Source organism: Colossoma macropomum, unplaced genomic scaffold (genome assembly GCF_904425465.1).
Source record: "Colossoma macropomum unplaced genomic scaffold, Colossoma_macropomum, whole genome shotgun sequence".
NCBI classification, from domain to species: Eukaryota; Metazoa; Chordata; class Actinopteri; order Characiformes; family Serrasalmidae; genus Colossoma; species Colossoma macropomum.
This window is the reverse complement of record NW_023494809.1, coordinates 8,844,349-8,865,698: the sequence shown is the minus strand read 5'-3', so window position 1 is coordinate 8,865,698 and position 21,350 is coordinate 8,844,349. Positions and strand designations below refer to the sequence as shown.

Here is a 21,350-nt window from a genome sequence, read left to right as displayed (position 1 = left end):
AAATCTTGGAAAATCAGTGAAATTCTCCTTTAACACTTTTTGAGGTTTGACTAGTGAAAGTAGGCCGCAGTTACACTTTTAAGCATTATTTTCCGAGAGTCCCTTCTGCTGTTAGATTGGATCATGTAAGGCCTAAACTGCTTATCTTTGCAAACAAAAGTCCAGATAACAATTTTTGCATATCCAGTATATTATTTATACAGGCTAAATGACATCATACACATGAAAAGAGACAGTATGGACTTACAAAACTGGTAATACATTGACAAAGTTTGGAATGTTTTTTCTTCCCACCCTAAATATCATTGCTAAAAATAATATTCCACAATGTTGAGGCTGCCAGCATCACAGATTTTCATTCAGTCAACAAATGCTGTTTATATTTGCACGTTTCACACTACCATGCTTTGTTTTCTGAGTTTGACAGAATACAGTATTTGCCCAGACACAGAGACATACACAATTCTCTTAGACAATCTTGATTAAACATGTTAAAATTCATAAAGTCACATGAGCGCTTATACATTGTACAGTGAAAAAGAAGCCATAGAGAAACTAGATTTCTTCATGCACTTCCCACCTTTCTTAGTGCTGAGATCTTTAATAAAATCTGATACAAAAACAAAAGATAAACAAGTGATTGCCATTCTGATATTTCTCATATCTGTAGTCGACTACTCTGAATGGATGCAAAGGTATGCCCTTTTGTGCATCCCATAATAATAGCATTCTGGCTGGAAGTTGTTGGTTTCCTCAATTCTCTTATAGCGGCTGACAGCATGCACCAGGCAGTTGGGCAGACTGTTGCACAGAGACTGTGCCACAGATACCATGTTGCCCTTAAGCCTTTGTTTCTCGATCTGATCGTGCAGTTGGCTTTTGTTGAGCGGTTTGGGGTCCACACTGAAAGACACCACGATTCTTATGTTATTTTTGGTCAAAAGGTCAAAAAAATTGCCACCTCCGCCACTTCCATGATACTTCTTGCCGGCCAACCAATTCCAGAAAAATATGCCACCATGATTAAACACCCTGATGGACCAGAAGACCCAGTCATACTTCTTGGCAAGAGCATCCAGCAGGAATTTGGCAAACTCTGGGTCGACACTGCCTGGCTTCTCCAGGAGTTGGTGCTCTACATCCATCTTGGCTTGTGCAGGAAAGTTGTTTATACATTCATCCACTGCTGCCTTCATGCGTTTCTCCACATCCTCCATGCGGTCTTGCCATTTCTTTACCATAGCCTCCCCAACTGCCCCATCCTTCAGGGCGGCGTGGCCCATCACCGCTATGATCCCGACCAGAAACAGCTTCTTCAGTTGGGCACAGAATTCCTCCACTGCCCTTCTGCTTCGCTGCTCCGTGGTCACCACCGTGTCCAGCATTGCGTCTCCAGACGTGTTCTCTCCGGTGACAGCGTTGTACAGAGCGTCAATGTTGAGATCGCCATCGGTGTTCTCGAAGTGGCTGAGGAACTTCTCCTTCTTCTTCTCCTTGAACTTGGGCTTGGCAAGGACGAACTCTTGAAACTTCTCGTACTGGCTGATCATCTGCGCCTCGCGGTCGAAGTTCTGCTTGTTCATCGATGTTCGCTGCAGCTCCAGGGCTATTTTGTCGATTTCGTCCTGGATCCCTTCCAGCTTCTGATTGACCCTTTCAAACTGCTCCGCAAGGTACTTGGCCTCCTTGCCCTCTGGGTTGCTGAGGATCTCAGCCGACGCCACGAAAACCGCCTCCAGGATGGGATGGAACTGGCCCACGGTGGCTGCCAGGATCTCGCAGCCTTGACCCATTATCTCCACTCCTTTCTCAATCTTGCCCTTGTTCTCCAGAACCCATTCTTCCACACGATTCATTTTAGATGCCGGAAAAGAGGCCCTGTCTTAATCCTTTAAGGGCCAGGCAAGTGCTCTCTCTGTAACAGAGCGAGATAAGTCATGTAAAAACCTCTTTGCCAAGTGATACCCACAATACAAAAATCAATGCCAGAATCAATGCGGGTCATCTCTAAGGGTCATATTTATTTCCCCAACATGAGATCTTTGAGGTAACCTGAGACATGCAGATCACAGGAACCAATCATTTCTGCAAACTGCTGCACTGTGGACGTGGTTATGCAGGTTTCTCATAAGCAGAGGCCAATAAAATGTGGGAAAATAAAATTCTGGACATGTAGAGACATGCCCGAAGTTGTAATACACCACACCCTCCAATTGAGGCTTGGGCAGGATCAGGTGTCTACCATGCATGAATGAGAACAAACATACTGAAAGTTTACTGTGGTTGAAAGTAAACATCAAAAGGCAAATTATGAGTGCATCTCATTATGACGAAGAGGGTTGTGAAATAATGCTGGACGAAAGGGGGTGATTTACTGTTCCAGAGCAAGAAAAAGAGTATAGAACATCTGTTTTCAACATGGGCTGCTGGGAAAGACATTTAAACGCCCGAGCCACTGAGCATTTCAGGACGTTTCTGGGTACTTTGATTACACAGGGGAGATGAGCTCACACATATCTCATTTCCCAAGACCCTGCGTATACTACAGAAAAAAAGGCACACCCAGATCTGAGAAAATGTGTAACCATTACACTTGTTCAGTGATATAAGCCACAATCTTTCAACCAATCAACAAATAAACAGTCCTCACACAAAATTTGCTTAAAATCAAAGTAAGTACAGCTTGAATTTGAGCTAATCTTGACCTCTATGTATGTTTTCAAGGACTTACCAATTCTTAATGTAATAATGTTTCACATAATGACTTCCAGATTATGTGCTGAAGATCATTCTGTTTCACTGAACAATAAGAATTTTCACATTTGGAATCCACTGATGACTCAACAATAAACGTTAATGACAGCATTGTAGTAAAATCTGGATTTAAAAAAATATACTTACTTAAAAATGATCCTTAATGAGGCTCTGATCAAATCCTCCCTTGCAACAATATTGCCACTCCAGGGTGTGTATCCAATTTAAAAGAAAAAAAAGCGCAAATTCCAAGATATTTCTCACCTCAATTGTTATGATTTACTGAATTCAGTCAGACGTAACTGTCTGCACCAGAATCTTTGAGATCTTGGCCAAAAAAAAGAAAAAAAAATGCATTGCCTTTGATCATTGTTGTAGGCACAATCTTTTTTCAGCAACTAACCTTTACAGCTCAAAACCACATCCTTGGTTACTAATCCAGCCATATTTACAATGTTAGACAAAGTCTTATGCCAGTCAATATTTGCTTAAGCTCGACATCCGGCCATCTCGCATTACTTCTGAGGAACCTTTGCCTCTTCTAAGCCAAAACAGACAGTAATGTATGTATTTCAAAGATTTTTTTTTCAGAATTGTATGTCAAAAGACTTGCTTTTATGTTCTGTGAACTTTCTTTCATGTGTTTTGTGTTTAAAAAAAGGCAAAGCAAATAAAATCACAAAAGCAGACAAAACAAAAAAAGGAAAAAAAAAGACATCAAAAAGAAATAGACAAAGGCTGGAAAAAGAGAGAAGAGCTTACCGTTACTTGGGTAAAGTGTACTGAGGTGCTCTCTCTAGTGTTCCAGCAGCGGCCAGCTGTGTCAAAGCACCAGCCTCCCAGGGTCCGCATGTATATATAGCCTCTCGCCTAGTGGCACTCCCCCTTTGGATCGGCTCCATCCCCCTTGCGAACATTCCTACGAGCCCACTCGGAGAGAGGGACGAGGGGCAGGCAGCAGAGACGGATAACATCCTGTAAACATTCCCTTCTTCTCAAAGGCATCCACATTCATTCAGCAAGAAGAAACTGAAAAAAGAGAGCACCAGCAGTCCTGAGCAACAAGCCAGGGGGCTGTTTATCGCCACACAAAAAAGCCCCTACTTGTTATTCTGCAGGGGTTGCCGCAGCCGTCAGCCCTCGAGATGATTTTTGAAACTCATTACTGCTTTAATATCATGAAACGCTGTCATTCAAAGGCAGACAGTGTCAAACTATGAATGTGCTTTCATGCGGATGATTTGCTGAAAAGGTTTAACAGTGCTTGACCCATTTGAACCCCCTGTTTATCAATTAAGCTGAAGACTCATTCAATAGCTAGTATTAAACTAATATGTAAGATATAACACAAGCCACAAGGTTGTTTTCCACACACAAAAAAAGAGAAAATCCTTACTTAATGTTTTGTGGGGGTTGCCTAGCCTTGAACACTTTTCAGGTGATTTCTGAAACTGATTACTACTTAAATCTAAAAAAATGTCTATCCAGTATCAGGCAATGTCCATCCATGAATGTGTTTTCTTGTTGATAATGGATTTGTTGAGCTTTTGCACCTATTATTTAGTCACTGCTGTTCAGTAACTTCCATTAAGCTAATATAAAAGACCTGTAGTCCCATTTTAAAAAGAATGTGCCACAATATACTGTCAAAGTATTCCAAAATCCAATATATATTACATTTTCAGCGTATTGCATTTCTGCACAGTTATCTATATCCACAAACAGGCCCCTGAGGCTTCAAATAGCAAAATGCAAATGTCATTCAAAACTCAGCGTCAATCTGTGAACGTGTTTCCTCACCGACAGTGGTTTCGGTAAAAACATGTCCACAGTTTTTATGAAACACATACAGAAATGGTAAGCAGTTGCTTCTTGCAGCAGTTTCAGATAACGGCCTAAACTGACCTGACTGCTTTGAGCCGCTGTGCATCATCAGTGTAAGCAGTGTGAGTGGTAAAAATGCTAGCCCACCCCCAGCCCCCCGTTCTTACGGCTTCTGGGTCACTTCTGTCACAGTGCTTGACAATGCACTGAAAGACTCCTCTGTTTCTCATCCACAGCATGCCAGATAGGCTGACCCAGAGCCTTTGTGCTGGGGTGTTTTCACTGTGACATGCTGAGCTAGAGTGACTAATCACTGGATTTAAAGCAATGGTTCCACCAAAAATCAGATTTATACATTTTTCCCTCCACATTCTATCAGAGGGGAAGTGTACTTTTAATTCATTCTTATTTGATATATGTATTGTAGTAATATTCTTATATTATTGTAAAGTTTTAGTTGAAAGTGAAAATGTTAAGAACTTAAAATGCCCAAGAGAAAAATGTCCAGTCATTTTTTGTCACCTTGGTATCTAGAAACAGCTTTCCTATTGGTTAGGACTCCAGAAGCTGAACTAAAGGCCTTACACGTTAGATTACCGCTAATATAATCTGGAATCAAGTGGAATCAACTACATTTTGATTTCTAAGGGATCAATCTAGGCCTTCTGTAAGTCTGTGATACATCACTGACTGTAAATACGAGTGAAAACCTGACCTGTGCATTTCACTCTGTTACAAGCTTCAAATAAATCGACGTCTTTTACAAGCTTCAGGTGTCCTTGTTTAAACTAGAAGGCCAAAAATGTTAATGTGATTTACTGTTAGCTTACACTACCAGAATTTTACAGGGGCGCTAGCAGACGTTCATAGAAGTGCATCATCATAGAGGTGTTTTTTTTTCCTCCTTTTTGACTGGTTTTTGACATGTATGGCCCCAACTGAAGGCCTTGCACTAATAGTCATAGTTCACTACTGCTTTCTTTGGCATACGGTTTAAAATAAATATGGATAAAAGTATATAAAATAGCTAAAAAAAGTAGCAGCTATCTTGAAACCTGAATCTTGTCTGTATTTTTGTTCATATGTTCATAGATATCAGTATGTCATACAGTGTCAGAAACCACAATCACATAGTCTTTCCTGAGACTTCTTAAAGGAATACTCCAGCTTATCTCTACTTGCTGCGTCTGTAGCATATGTAGTGTATGGTTGAATACTTCGGACAATCATTCTTAGACATTTCCTTGTACTTAAACAGGAACTGAAAACTTGTTGGCTTGAAGCTTGCTCAAAATAGAAGCCAGTTTGCAGCTGCTGAAGTTGATGCACATGCTTACTGGATTTTATAACAGATTTTCTGTTCTTTTTTCAAGTGTGATTTAGGTGTACAGTTTGCGTGATGCTAACTGGTGTGATATACACTTTCATTACTCAGTAACTCCAATGCAAAACTAAAGAGGCAAGACTACAAGAAAATCTTGGCTAATAAGTCGTATTTGGGGTAAGGGGGAAGTTGATATGAATGTATTGATTTCTGAATCTGATTACTACTTTATTCAGTGTCAGGCAATGTCCATCCATAAATGTGTTTTCTTGGTGATAGTGGATTTGTTGCGCTTTTCCACCTATTATTGGTGGGTTTCCATGATGATTGGTGGGGTGTACACTTTTATTACTCAGTAACTCCAATGCAATTGGTGGGGTATACACTTTCATTACTCAGTAACTCCAATGCAATTGGTGGGATATACACTTTCATTACTCAGTAACTCCAATGCAAAACTAAAGAGGCAAGACTACAAGAATATCTTGGCTGATGGACTGTATTTGGGGTAAGGGGGAAGTTGATTTGAATGTAAGTTTGATTTTTGACTTTTCTCTTTAAAGGGAAGCTGTGGTGTATCTTGAACAGGGAGATGTGGAAGGGACCAGTGGATACATCAGCATTCGAATCTTCGTGTTACTGCGATATGTCGCACCATGCTAACTCGCTACAGTCCAAAATGTGAATATGCCTTCGCAGCTGCATAACGGTATTTGTTGTGATGGGTGGTTCAAGCTTAGGGCTGCAGACTGACACCCTGACATACTGTGGTTGTGAAATTTTATACCAGATTCTCTTCCAAAGAGTTTATCTTCTTTAGCAAAAGTAGCATAAACAAGCTAACACACTGTAGCACATTCCTTTAAAATGATATGGACTCTATACATGTAAACAAACAGTTGCTATATTATTGTTTGGTCTCATAGACATGATACAAGCCTAGTGTTGGACTAAACTGATATTTCTGTGGGGTTTCATCATAAAAAGCCATATTAGCCTAACCTTATCTGGGTCTGAGAAACTGACCATAAATTGCACAGACATGGTGGTCAGTTGCTATCTAACTACACTGACTATTTTAGTTACAATATAACTCGCATAACGTCAAATGCTCTGTTGCTTTTTGTAAGCTAAAAAGAAAAATGCTTTGGACCCATAACAGGTTTTATAGAGCGGCCCAGCTATTCATCTTTTGCGAAGCTGAGCAATGGAAAAAACATTGCTCTAATGGCTACCAGATGAGAAAGGTGTGCCAGACAAGCTAGTAGTTTGCCCATATTTTGGATGTTTGTGCCCCTATTTTCCCACAGTGTTATTAAAAAGCCATGCAGTTAGTAATTTGTTCGTGTGTTGTACATGCTTAAGAATAATACCCGAATTTGAGGCTGATTTGCTCTTCCCAACTATCGCCAAAGGTGTTCTGATTTCAAGAAGGTGTTAAATGATTTTTCTCCTAGATTATTATGTGGTGTGGGATGACCGGCCTTGCAGTCTGTAATTGTAGAACTACTAAGTTCTTACAATAGGTTATTTGAAGTGATGCCATAGCAGAACCACTTTTGGTTCCCTATTGAACTTTTCAATAGGTGGCTCTTTGAAAAACTCAACTGAAACCACTCAGTTGAAAGTTCTTTATGTCATTCTTTGAAAGAACTCTTTTTGGCACTTTTATTTAGAGTGTACCTAATGTCAGGAGACAGCAGGTTTGATCCCCAGTGATGCCACATCCATTCGGGGGCGAGTGTCCAAGACAGCAATAATAGTCCTCAGTGTCTCTGGGTGGATAAGATGAGATTGCTAAGCTTGTTTGGCTGTCCAGTGATGTGTCAGCAGCAGTTTAAAAAGATGCGGTGGCTCTTTCAGGTAGCTTTCAGCCTCCTAGCTTGGTAATACTGTGTGATGGGGAGACCTAGCTAATGGAATTGGACACCATGGAAAAAGTGGGGAAAAAGATTCTAGGCTAAATCCTTATGTTTTAGTATTACAACAAAAAGCAATCTAAACAATTAGGTCACTACATTGCAGAGGAGATAACAGCTTCTTGGTAATAAAAAAAAAAAAAATCAATGTCCAAACATTTCTGGCATTTTGAGTGTTGTAAATTAATCCTATAGTTAGCATGCAGCATATATTAGCACTGTTGTAAGAGGATCCCCATTAGCTGATGCTAAATCTGTTGACCACAAATGGTGACGAACAGCACTTGACCTTGGTCTCTCTTGAACTTTAATGCACCCATTACCACAAGATGTCACTTTAGTTCACAGCAAATGGCATCCTCAATTCTAATGAGCTGTCAGATAAACCAGCTTATTAAGCGTCTTGATGCTGAACAGTTTAGCCGAAAGTGACCGTGTAGTGATCATCCGGCTGGCACATGCTACAGCAGTTGTTTCTTTGTCTGTGTGCTGTATTACTACCTGTATTCAGATAGAACAGAGCTGTAATTTAATCCTGGACAACATCCAGCACTTTACAAGCATGAACAGGCCTGACATGAGTGAAGTCTGACTTTGTAATTGTAGACATAAGTGTGGGAATTAGCTTCAGGCCTATTCCAAACCATCCTTGAGACAGGTTCATCATCTAACAGACACAATTAGTCATGTTTGGTGGAAATTACTGAGAAGTCTTTGAAGTATTTTATGCTTTTTTTTTCAATAAGGAAGTCATCACAACAGGATGTGGGTACTCCCCTCCTTACGTCTATTTCGGTCAGTTTATTCTTTCATTTCATTTTCATGTAGAAATATACATTCTGCGGTGGAAGATCCCTGTTGGTCATGAGTTGCAAATATTTATAATGCAAGAAAATTCAGTTGTTGACACTTTTCCAGCATTGCTGTAAATCTTAAGTATTGTAATAAAATGGTGCTGTTTAATATGAAATGATAGCAAAAGTATTGTATCATTTTTATTGTCACTATAGGCACTAACTCATCATTTTACGATCACAATTAAATTATTTTTCAGTCTCTCCAGCTGCTAAAAGTCTGCAGAAGCATTAAATGATATGAAACAAGACCACACCGATGAGCCAAAACATTATGACCACCTGCCTAATATACTGATGGTCTTCCCCAAAAAATAATCCCCAAGATTCCAGTCCCCTAGAAGCGGATTCTCTGGTCCGTTCTCTGTTTTGATGTGTTAGAAAGCACATTCACAGGCTGACACTGCCTGCATTGTGCCTCATTCACAAAGATGTTCAAGCTGAAACACACCTTATAACATTAAGATGAATGGCCAGAGTTAAACTGCTGTTGGCTGAAAAGGTGTATGTATGTAAATGAACTGGTTTTCATGACATTATGAAAAACAATGAGTTCAAAACAGGCTGTTTTTGCAGCACAGTTTCTATACATGGACTGCATAGTCAGGAGAATAAATTCATTTTGAAGCTTCAACCCTTGTGTGGTGTTCAGATCTGTGGGACCCATTTTCACTGTTTACCAAAAGAAAAAATGATGCGATTTATTATTATTTCAACCCCAGATTTCTTGGCCTTTGCTTATTTTCTGTGAAAAACATATAGAATAACACATTTTAAGTGTCTGAAAACACTGTTCACCCCCTACACGTTTATATTATGCATGTGGTGTTGAGTGAACATGCGTGATTAAAAGTGTGGAGGTGCTGTGTCCCTTCACTCTGTTCTCCTCCTACATGGCCTGCTGTTAGTGTGTGTGTGTCTGTGTTTGTATGTGTGCGTGTGAGGGTGGACAACATGGACAGGCTGCTGACTGGCTACAGCTGCTAAAGAAGAACCCAACGCTGGCCACTGTGATATTTTAAACATCCGGTATTATTACATAAATTGTTATGGCTGAATTGATTTAAAAAAAACAATAATGTGGTGGGTCCACCAGACCACTGAGTAACAACAACATCAGCACCACACAAGGGTTAAAAATGTTTGCATATCACATCAAACTCTTTTATTTCACAAAGGGGTAAAATTGGGCCCTTTAAAGTCAACTGTGTTCAACTAATTACTTGTCTGGCCTGAAAGGGTTTTGAATTTGTCACTTACAAACAGGCAGCATGAGCGAGCAGCTGTTTCCAGCCCAGTGAATGTCCAAAGATTGCTCTCAGTGAATCAGGGGAAGAGCGGGTCATGATGCACACCAAAAGAATACTGCTTTGATGACAGATCGGAATTTTCTGCTTCCTTTGACGAAAAAAAGCCCTCAAAGGAAAAAGATATTACAGTTTCACTAAAACAATTTTGCATGTTTCTAAAGCTTTATGCTTTCTTACTCTACAGTGGGAAACTATAACTTTCACACGATTAATCAACAACAGTGGAAACATCAGAAGGTCACTCTTTATGAAATTTGCTTAATTTCACTTTCAGTCTGAAATGTTTTTGCAGTGATTTCCAAGTCTTGCTCTTCAATTTCGAAATGTTAAGTTTAACAAAATGTCAAAAGGGTCTGAACTTAGGAATGTGGGTGTTTGTCTTACATGAGTTATGGGGCCTTTTCAAACTGTCTCAACTGTGGTGCTTTTCATTGTTGTGCATGAAGCAAAGCGCACCAGGACTGAAAAGCACTCCTCTAATCCGCACAACACGCTTTATGTTTTAAACGTGTGTTTAAGTTACAAAAATTGTCCACTTCTGTCTTGAGTGCCCACAAAACAGCTCCATATGTCTTCTACAGCTGACCAATCAAGATTGAGGATTCCTAGTCACTAATTCAACATGGAGGAAAAGCTAGTTTTAACTGTTTTTTGAACATGGTAAATTGTATTTCTACTTTATTTCTTCAACGTGCTTTGTTATAGAAAGCAAATTAAGGTAGAACTGGACATGAGCAGTTTTTTGTCCTTGAGACCAGCCAAGTGCAATGACTCCATCTGAGCTAACTGTACATTTTTTCCATTATTATTGAATGTGGAGCAGCACGGTGGCGTAGTGGGTAGCGCTGTCTCCTCACAGCAAGAAGAGCCTGGGCTCAATTTCCTGGCCAGGTGACCAGTTTCCTCCCACAGTCCAAAGACATGCAGTCAGGCTAATTGGACTCGCTAAATTGCCCCTAGGTGTGGGGGGGGTGTCTGTCTGTCTGCCCTGCGATGGACTGGTGACCCAGCAGCCACTGACGACCTTCTGCCCAATGGCCGCTGGGATAGGGTCCAGCACCCTGCCGCGACCCGGAAGGATAAATGGTTTACAAAATGTAAAAAAATATTGAATGTCAACAAAACCTCTAAACAGAATAAAAATTCCTTATTCTACACGTTTAAAAGAAATCTGTTAACGCTGTTAAATCTGTATTCCCCATGTCAGTGTGGGTTTCCTCCGGGTGCTCTGGTTTCCTCCCACAGACCAAAGACATGCAGTCATGCGAACCAGACATACTGAACTGCCCTGAGGTGTGAGTGTGTATGTCTGTCTGTCTGCCCTGGTGATCTGTCCAGGGTGTTTCCTGCCTTCTGCCCAGCGAGTGCTGACATAGGCTCCAGGACCCCCCCCCACCCCACCCCCCCCCCGCAACCTAAGAGGACAAGCAGCCTAGATAATGTGTGCGTGTATGTGTACGTCATTTGGTTTATATTCAGTTGACTTTAGGTAGTGACTGAGTAAATTTTAGAGAAGAAAGGTCAGAGAAGAATGTCACCATCATTTACTTCCAAAAGTTACAATGCAAAGTTGGACTAAGACCATATAAATATAGTATTATCCTCCTGGGTTGCAAAGGGTGTTGAAGCAGGAAACACCCTGGACAGGTTGCCAGTCCATCACAGGGCAGATACACAGGCATACACATTCACACACACCTAGGGGTAATTTAGTAGCTCCAATTAGCCTCACTATGTGTCTCCAGACTGTGGGAGAAAACCCTCACAGACATGGGGAGAACATGCAAACACACAGAAATGACTCTGGTCACCTGGCCAGGGAATTGAGCCCAGGTCCTTCTTGATGTGAGGCGACAGCACTACCGACTACACCAGACACCCCCCAAAAGAAAGTACCCTATGAATTATGATTCTGTATTATAGCTTAGTACTTCCTCAATTAATGCCTTAGGTTTAAATAGACCAAAACATTGTCCTTGTAAATATTATAGGTCTAAATACTTGTATAACAGAATAATTGTTTTTAATAGCTTTTTTTTTACTGCGGGAGTGCAATATGACCAATATGATCCATATACATTAATAAATGAATGATATTGAATGATAAAGACTGTACAATGAACTACAAGTAAATATTTTGACTTGTTAGCTACACCAGCCTTGTAGCTCTGCTGCAGAGCTAATAAAGCAAAGTTCAGACCACAAATCTGTCTTGGCTGATTGATTACATTTACGCTAAGAGGAAAGTAGATTTTTCTCTGAACTATTCCTTTAATCTGTCCTTGTTTACAATTCCAGAAACCATTGGGTCAAGTCTTCATCGGTATGCTTCACACCTCTGTGGTGAGTTACAGAACACAGACAGCCCTCCAACACTGACGGAGTCCATCAGTCAGACTTACAGGATCAATGTAGGCCTCAGGAAAATGCTAAGCATTCTGAGGCGTGATAGGCTGACCATTGATTTCGCTCAGGTTCACCTCAGCATGTCTTTCAGCTGCCTGGGCAAAAACAAAAAAACAAAATGACCGGAGGAACCTCCACCCACAGTGCCCCTGCAAATCGCTAACGTGATTACAATGCAGACTCTGATTGAAGGTGAAGGCCGGTGCTTTCCAGTGCTTAATTAAATGCCATACTTGCTTTGTGCGGTGTAGGTCACTGTGGTTTATTTATGATCAACTGTCCAAGCTGGTCACCTTAATGTCCTCAGCAGTGGTGAAGGAAATTCACCAGCCAATTCCCATGATATCAAACAGGATGCTTGTGCATCTATCTGCAGAGGCATTCAGCCTGGCAGGTATGACTGTGTACTTCCCTCTGAAGGACGTTTCTTGTCAGTTTTATTTGGGTTTAGTCGTAGGCCAAGGTCAGATCATCTGCAGGGATGTTACTGCGTACGTCTAGAAAAGTACCAGACCAAACATTCACTCCCTTTAGAAGGCCTATAGTCTATAATACTCTTGTATTTTAATTACAATGTTTGAGTGGTTTTATCTACCAAAAACATTCTTAATTCATGTTTACATGACCATACCCCAAACTGTTTTGTTTCCATTCCTTTAAGATTTTATGTAAACAACCTGTGTTGTGATTGGCTGGCTTATATTGCCCCTCAATCAAAAAGCAGTCTATACTAAAATGTAGTTAATTTTGGATGAAAAGAAGATAAAAGAACAAACATCTGTCCCTCCTGTCAAACATGTGGATCCATTGGAAGACTACAATGATCCATTTTCCTCCCGACAGCCAGGAACCGCACAACATTTAATTGTTTCCCACCCATTCTACTCCAATAACTCTACAGACTGCCTGCAGTAACAACACTGCTTAATACTTCAATGTGAACAGGCAAAGATAACCTGCTGTAGACTGAATGGGCATATGTAAATGTGTTCATGGTTGTGGTTTTGGGATGATTTGGAAACTAATGTTGTGTGTGATTTGTAGGTACAGGACACCAGCTTGGAAGCGTCGAAACCAATCCAATGGCAATTTTATTTACAAAAAAAAATAAATAAAGAAGAGCTATCAAGGAGGCTAACCAACAAATCTTCCAACCAGGTTTTCGCTTGACTACCACAATAAATAACACACTTAGATTTTACATTATATTTGCTGCATCGTAACTCCCAACACATCGGACTCCCCAGTGTTAATTGTTCCTAAACTCACTCCTAAACTGGCTTTATGCTGTGAAACTTGCATGACACTAATTTTCACACGATGTTCTGAACATTCTGCAACTCACTTGAAACTTAGCTGCAACAGTTGCAAATGTTTCAGCTTCATGAAATGCGGTAGCGAACTGTAACTCTTATACCTCGACGCTCTGACCCTCCTTCTTACGTCTGAAAAAAACCCCGGCCTAATTTACTGTGTCCCCTCCTAAAGTATTGCAGAAGATAAGAAACAAAAATTAAGACAACAGTTCATCCTTAGAAATGCAACCAGCAAACAGCACAGAGAGGGTTATCGTCTAAACAAAATAGCTAATTTATTAAGCAAAATGCAAATCCCCAATCACTAACATTCTTTCCAGCAACAGCAGATGTAGCAAAATTCTGATAGGGGGAGACAAAGGGGCTTATTTAACCCTTCATATGCTAATACAAATTGAATAGGCAGGTTTGAAGGATTTATTTGCTTAGATTTGTATTTGTTTAGATGTTGATTGGCAAAATATTATAAGATAAAATTAGAACTCAATTTTAAAATAATTAGATATTAGTAAAATATTAAGATATCTTAGGTCCTCTCTAATGAAACCAATTTCATGAAGCAGCCAATCAAATTGGTAATAATGCATCACATGATCATGTCAGCCAACTTCATTTCAAAAGATTGATTTCACTGGAGTAATGGACAAGAAAGTAGAACAGAAGATGGTGTATTAGGCGGTTGACAGTGAGACATCCTGGTATGCAAGGTTGGTAGTTTCTCAAAATTTTTTTGAACAGCTGGCTTCTATAGCCAGCTAACGTTAACATTAATGTTAATAGTTCCAGCATTTATTCTTCTTTGATAAAATGTATTTAAAAATAAAACAGCTGCTATTTTGGCCAACTAGTGAAGTAATCAAATAGGTTGCATGCATCTTTATTTGTTTTTGAATTGCTTTGTTGCATGGGCGTTGCATGTAACTCACAACATGCAACTAGTTGCATAAAAGTTTCACCATGTAAATGCCAGCCTAAGTCTTGTGGCCCAGTACATGAGGGGCTTGTCCATCAACCCTTTAAAATCAGAGGCTTATGACATACTAAGACGTATAATTCATTAATTACATGGGCAACAATGCAAACTAGCTTCTTTATTCTTAGGTTAAGTAGTGTGAGTTAAAGCTTTGGGCCCCCTGGCCATTTAAGGGGTAAATTAATGAGTTAAATCTGGGAAAGCATTGTAGAACTGCATAGTGTGGGCTCCCCAGGACTGACTTTGGGAATCCTACGTATTAGCAATCATTTACAGTGGTAGGCGGAGGTAATAAAAGGTGATAAACATTAACTGCTATGAGGCCTTTAGCTTGACTGAGCAGTTCTACATGCTCTGTGCTTCTGACATCATTAATCCAGCTGGTTTCTGTCAGACAAGTTGAAACTGTCTGCTTTGGTTTTGAGGCCTGCTGGCCCCAGTACACCTACATGTTCTAATGCTTGGCTTTAGTAAAGCTCCTTTTTCCAGCACTTTTTGCACGGTCATTTTCAGAGTGCTGTGGTGACGCAGTGACCTGAAACCAGTTGTGCAACCATTGTCATTCCGCCTAAGCTCTAAAAAAAACAATTCCAAAGAAGTTCCATCTAAATGTGTGGGAGGAGCCAGAAGGCAGTAAACTAGTTTGCATTGAGTTAAATTTAAATAAATATGTTGTTAACAGAACATAAAACATATAATGATGAAATGGCGATATACAGTATTAAGAAAAGAAGAACAGAATTTCTCTTGACTTAATAATGATTTTCTTAACAAATACACAAAGTAGTGTTTTTACTCAAGAAATTGGTCCCAACTATTGGTAATCAAAATGTGACTGGATGATTCCTCTATCATTTAGTTATTATGCTGACAATCCACCCAGATACCACAGAGAAATACAGTTTCTGATTGGCCAGTTTTCCTCTTAGCATTTCAGTCATTTAACCCTTATTTTCCATCTAAAACTTAACAGTAAATTGAAAGCAACACTGTAATACCTGCAGAATTGACCCTGAGGGTTTCCCAATGTGGAGAGGAACATGCAGGACGTGTAAAACTCAGAAGACGTGTGTAGGTTTACTATCACCACCACTGTAAAAAAATCAGAGTCCTAAAGATTTTTTAATTTGGACCATTTCACATCAGATCACTCGGAATAACTTTGATTCTCAGTTATTGAATTATGCAGGAACTTTGAAAAATCTGTGGAATTCCCCTTTAACTTAAACACAACATCAAGGTCATTGATATACACACACACAGAAACTAAAACCAACTACAGGCTTTCAGCTTTGTAACTGTTCTTTTTTAGAGATGGGGGGGTCTGGGAAATAGAAGAGCACTCTAACAATAGAAGCCAAGGCAAGATCAATATACAGATTACACTTTTAATACGCTAATGGTTCAGCGGACTGACAAATACGCCTCCAGTTAATACTCATGGGCTGGATCCAGAATGGCTGCCATATAGTGCACTACATGTAAAAGCCATTAGTTCATGCTCTCTGGACAGTGGACAGTCCACTTTATATGTGAACCTTTTCATCCTGGCATTTTTACCTCATGACCCACGTGCTGCTGTCTGAATGTTTATTGTCTTAAAAAAAAATTTAATAAGTAAAAAAAAATTTATAATCTTGCTCAAATGTTTCAGATTGCTAAAAAAAGAATTTAAAAAGTGCTGTATTGTGGTAAATTCAATATTCTAATTTTCAAAGTTTTCAGTTTTTTCTTTTTATTAATATAAACTTTATGTTTTATATATGTTATATATATATGCTATATTTACGTATTATATATATATATATATATATATATATATATATATATATATATATACACATATATATGCTATATTTATTTTTTACTAACTGTAAGTTATGCACCTTCATGCTCTCTTATAGCCCTCTGTTAACAAACTACATTGCTTGAATTGTTTATTTCGCTTATTATTTATAATAAATTAATCTTTTTGTCTTACAACTCATTTTGTGTTTGCTTTAATCTCAGGGTGATGAATGTTATGCTGTGCTGTATTTCCTTGTCTTTTAGTCCTACTGCATGACGTTGCCTTGAGGCAACAATTACTTTTATTTTATTCTTTAGCCTGTCTACAACATTTCTTTTCTCTTGGCAAACTGAAGGCTTTGTGAGGAACATGAAAGTTTATCTGATCACATGCCTTCCTGTTGCAGTCTACACTTCTTTTTTCACACACATATAACATCTTGAGGCCTCTGCTCAGTTGCATAAAGAACCTTAAGTTGAATTTTTCTTTAAAATTACCCTTAAGTATTTCCTAAGGTTAAGTTTCACGCAAAAAAAACTTAGGTGGTACTTAAGGGTTTCCCAAAGTGAAATCATCTTAAACCTTACATTTTCTCTGAAATATTGAATTTCCCTTAAGCATTGCATAAAGTACATGTCATTTCTCTTAGGATAATGTAAGGTAAGGAAAACACTCCCTTGAGATGATTGGTCAATGTGAGAAGCTGAAGATATGACAGAGTTTTGGAGGTGTCTGAAGAAAAGAATGGACCTGTTCCAGATAGAGAACATCCTCAGTGATAACAAAAAAAATAAATGCAAATTGGATCATTGTTAAATGTTTAAAGCGAATAATTAATTTATTTTTTTTCATCTTGGTAGGAGCAACAGGTTATCGAAGCTGGTTTTCAGAGAGTTGGTCAGTTTCAGTATTTACCTAGGTTAGCTGCTAATAGTGAGCTCCGTTAATAAGGCTGTCATGGATACAATGGAATTTCACTACAGCAAAACTCCAGTCACTGTGGTAAACCCCTCAGTGTTTTCCCTTAGCTAAGATAATTGTCTGAGGGATTTTATGCAACCATAACAAATCCCCTTCGGTAAGGGAAACCCCCCATTAGGGTTCATACTCAAGGGACAATCTTAAGATGTTTTATGCAACCAGTCACTGGCCTCTAAAGGCCTCTTTAAGTGTGTGTACATAATGTAATACTCATCCACAACAAATTCAATAAAAAATGCAAATACAATCTGTGGGAGGTCACAATTTCTTTTTCAGAAATCAAAGTCATTTTACATTTATGAGCAATGCAATTAGTAAAACCAAATTGTTGTTTTTAAGGGAACACACCTAAATGTAATACTTTTCTGAAACTTTTAGCACACAATTTCTATTTTTTTTTTTTGCTAAGTTAAAACATATTGGAAAAAAACAAACATAAAATATAAAACGTGTCATAACTTTTGCACAAAAAAAGTTAAAAAATCCTGAAATTTTGCATACGACTGTATTTTTAAATGCTTGTGTCCTATGGCAATGCATTGATTTACTCCCATTGTGTGCATTGCATATTGCTGTTTCATTGTCACATAGCCCAAAATGCAAAATACCCCTAGTTGGCTCATAATTCAGTCAGTAAAAGGTAATCTTCACTTCAGAAAATGTTAAATGAGGCCTTGATTAAAGGATTTAGTTATTTGATGTATTGAGAAAATCTATATTAATTTATTGAAATCGACAGTCAGAGAGGTTGATTAAACTGTAACAATTTTAATATATATTAAATATTATATTTCTTTTTATGTTCAATCTTTATGTGTTCATAGCGTGTCGCTATGGTATTATTTTTGCAGTGAGCACTGTGATATATTTAGTGCACTTAGTATCGGTATCGGAGTTAAAGTTCTTGACAGCCCTAATAAAGACAGGAGTTCAGATCAATATTACTTACAAGGTCAAGATTACTGACAATTATGTTGCATGTCCTAAAACCGACTGGTGGGTTGTTTCCTGACTTTCACTTCCTTCCTTTCTCACGCTCTCACTTTCTCTCTCTCTCTCTCTCTCTCTCTCTCTCTCTCTCTAGCTAAGGGCTGAATGAAACTCCAGCCAGTCCTGTGCCCTTTCACTGTGCACTCTGGCTCTGGGCCTCCGGGAGCAGAGCTGTCTTAATTAAATGTCCCTGGAACAGAATCTGTAATTTACTGCCTCATTTGGCTGCAGTTCACTCTCAGGTTAACTGTAATTACACTGAAACCAAAACTGACTGTTTTTATGATGAACCTATAAAGAGTATTTCTGATTTCAGCAAGAGTGTGTGTTTGTTTGTGTGTGTGTGTGTGTGTAACAATGATAGCTTTTAAAAGTGTTATATACAGTGCTGTGCTTCCAGTGTGTGTGTATATATATATTTATCAATCTATCTATATATCTATATATCTATCTATATCTATATCTATCTATCTATCTATCTATCTATCTATCTATATATATATATATAATACACATGGGACACACTATTATTACATAAAGGTACTTCTTCTTCTTCTTCTTCTTCTTCTTATTATTATTATTATTATTATTACTATTATTATTATTATTATTATTATTATTATTATTATTGTTGTTGTTGTTGTTGTTGCTGTTGTTGCTGTTGTATTTTTTTGCCATCAAGTTGTTTCCGGTTGCTGGTGACCATATGGACCATGTTTCTCCAGAATATTCTGTCTTCTGTGTGGGCCTTTAGGCTTTTTAGTGGCTTGTTGATCTTGATGCTAGTGGGTTTGGTTCTTCTCATAATGTGTCCAAAATAAGAGCTTCAGTTTGGTTATCTGAGCTTAGAGTGAGAGGTGAGGCTTGATTTGGTTGAGGATCCACTTGTTTGTTTTCTTTACCTTGGAAGGAACTCTCGAATGTCTTTACCAACACCAAAATCCAAAGGCGTCTATATTTTTCCTGTCATGCTTTTTTTATTGTCCATCTTAAAGAACCACAGAGAAGGCCACAGCCTGGGTGTACAGTTCTGATCTGATGACAAATCGTTGTATTTGAAGATCTTTCCAAGCTCCTACGTGATGACATTTTCTGAAAATGTCAGGGCGTGTTTGTGCGCATATATGATTCCAAATTCACATAAATGCATACATGTTGGGATTAGCATCCAGTTCTCTGGCTGTACTTGATACATAAAGATGGAATGAGAGAGATAACACTGACGTTGTGTGGAGAGAAACAGGCTGATATACTGCAGTGCTGGGAAGACTGTATTTAGAGCCAACACAGGGGAGGGGTGGGCTTATCTCACCGTGAGAGAGTGTATGTGTGGGTGGGTGGGTGTAAGAGACACAAAGCGAGAGAGAGAGAGAGAGGGAGAGAGAGAGAGAGAGATAGAGAGAGAGAGAGAGAGAGAGAGAGAGAGAGAGAATAAGGGAGTTAAAGGCAACGAGAGAGAGAGAGAGAGAGAGAGAGAGAGAGAGAGAGAGAGAGAGAGAGAGAGATAGAGAGAGAGAGAGAGAGAGAGAGAGAGAGAGAGAGAAAAAGGGAGTTAAAGGCAAAGAGAGAGAGAGAGAGAGAGAGAGAGAGGAGAGAGATTGAGAGGCAGATTCCTCAGTGCTGACGTGTTTCTAGGAGACAGACGGTGAAAGATAGTGAAAAGGATTACTGCTGTGCTGAGAGAGGCGACTACAATGAACCAGCAGTGCTAATTCGCATGTACAGGCCACACACTGACAAACAGAGCCTTCAGTGTAGGCCATCATTTTTGGACTGCTAAGCTGCTGTTCTCCCAAATGCAGTAGTTAAAACTTTTTTTGTATTTCAATTTTTTATTATGGAAAATCACTTTTGCATTGCTTTTTTAGCTTATTTAAATAAAAGAGGTTAATGTACTATATCAGTGCTTTCAAAGTTTCAAAACACGCTCACTCTCATACAATCAACAGATGAAAAACACAGTCCATTCTAAAATTTTCTTGGTTGTGATGTCACAACCATGAAAATGTTTGCATATGAACACCTAATCTGAATACAGGAATTTAACCCCAGCCATTCATGTAGGGGATATGGATTTGTGGTGTTGTCACTGCTGAGAGTCTGAGTTTTTGGAGTGGAATGTGTTGGGAAAATGATTAAACGTTGTGCTGTTCCTGGCTGTCAGGAAGCAAATTGATCATTGCAGCCTTCCAAAGACTCCACACATCCGAAAGGAGAGACTGAAGCTTATTTTATCAGGTGTCCCTGAGGATTTTGGTCTGAACTTAACAGCTTGTTTTGTACGTTTCAAGTTTTTTGAACAATGCGAGGCAACACAGGAAATTTACATATATATCAGCCTTTAAGGTAACAAAAAACAGGGATAAAGAGAATGAATCTTGGTACATAAAATCACACAAACTTACGAAATGTGTAATAATAAAACACAATAAAATCCTTTAAACCAATGCTATAGAACCTCTGGCAAAAAAAAAAAAAAGTTCGCCCAATCTATACGCCTGGTCAGGGTGAGCTGCCGTGTGTCACCGAACAAATGTTTTAATGCTTTTTATCAGATCAGGCCACTTAGGGAGCAGCGAGTGGGTCGATGGTCCACTCTGACGGATGGATAATGTCATTAGCTCAGACTGCGATTGGCAGATGCAGCCGCACCGAGGCATCCTGGGATTGATCGACCGCCTCAGGCCCACGGCTCTAATGCTGGCCTTCGTAAAATCACTCATTTATGAAATATTGATATTGGCTGATATCTCTTCCTGGAGAAGGATGGACTTAGAGAGGAGGCCTTTTCTAACAGAGCTGATTAAAACGTAGAAGCTAATACAAGCTAACATGCTAACACAATGGAAAATCTCTGCTCAGTGTTACCTTCATATCTTGTCAAAATATTTTAACTACAGCATCTGCACA

The 21,350-nt window shown here is 39.1% G+C and overlaps 1 protein-coding gene across 2 annotated transcripts; it reads right to left on the bottom strand.

Annotated features, from left to right (window-relative positions):
• Window positions 1-172: 172 nt before the first annotated feature.
• Window positions 173-3,623, bottom strand: rpz5 (rapunzel 5). 2 transcript variants are annotated; one of them, XM_036558196.1, is made up of 3 exons: window positions 3,517-3,590; window positions 2,902-3,081; window positions 173-1,915 (listed from the first exon to the last, which is right to left on the bottom strand). In XM_036558196.1, the coding sequence occupies exon 3, from the start codon at window positions 1,854-1,856 to the stop codon at window positions 675-677; it is 1,182 nt and encodes a 393-aa protein (XP_036414089.1). In that variant the 5' UTR covers window positions 1,857-1,915; window positions 2,902-3,081; window positions 3,517-3,590; the 3' UTR covers window positions 173-674. The 2 variants fall into 2 exon arrangements, with proteins under 2 accessions (XP_036414089.1, XP_036414088.1); XM_036558195.1 differs by lacking the exon at window positions 2,902-3,081 and having other exon boundaries at window positions 3,517-3,623.
• Window positions 3,624-21,350: the final 17,727 nt, after the last annotated feature.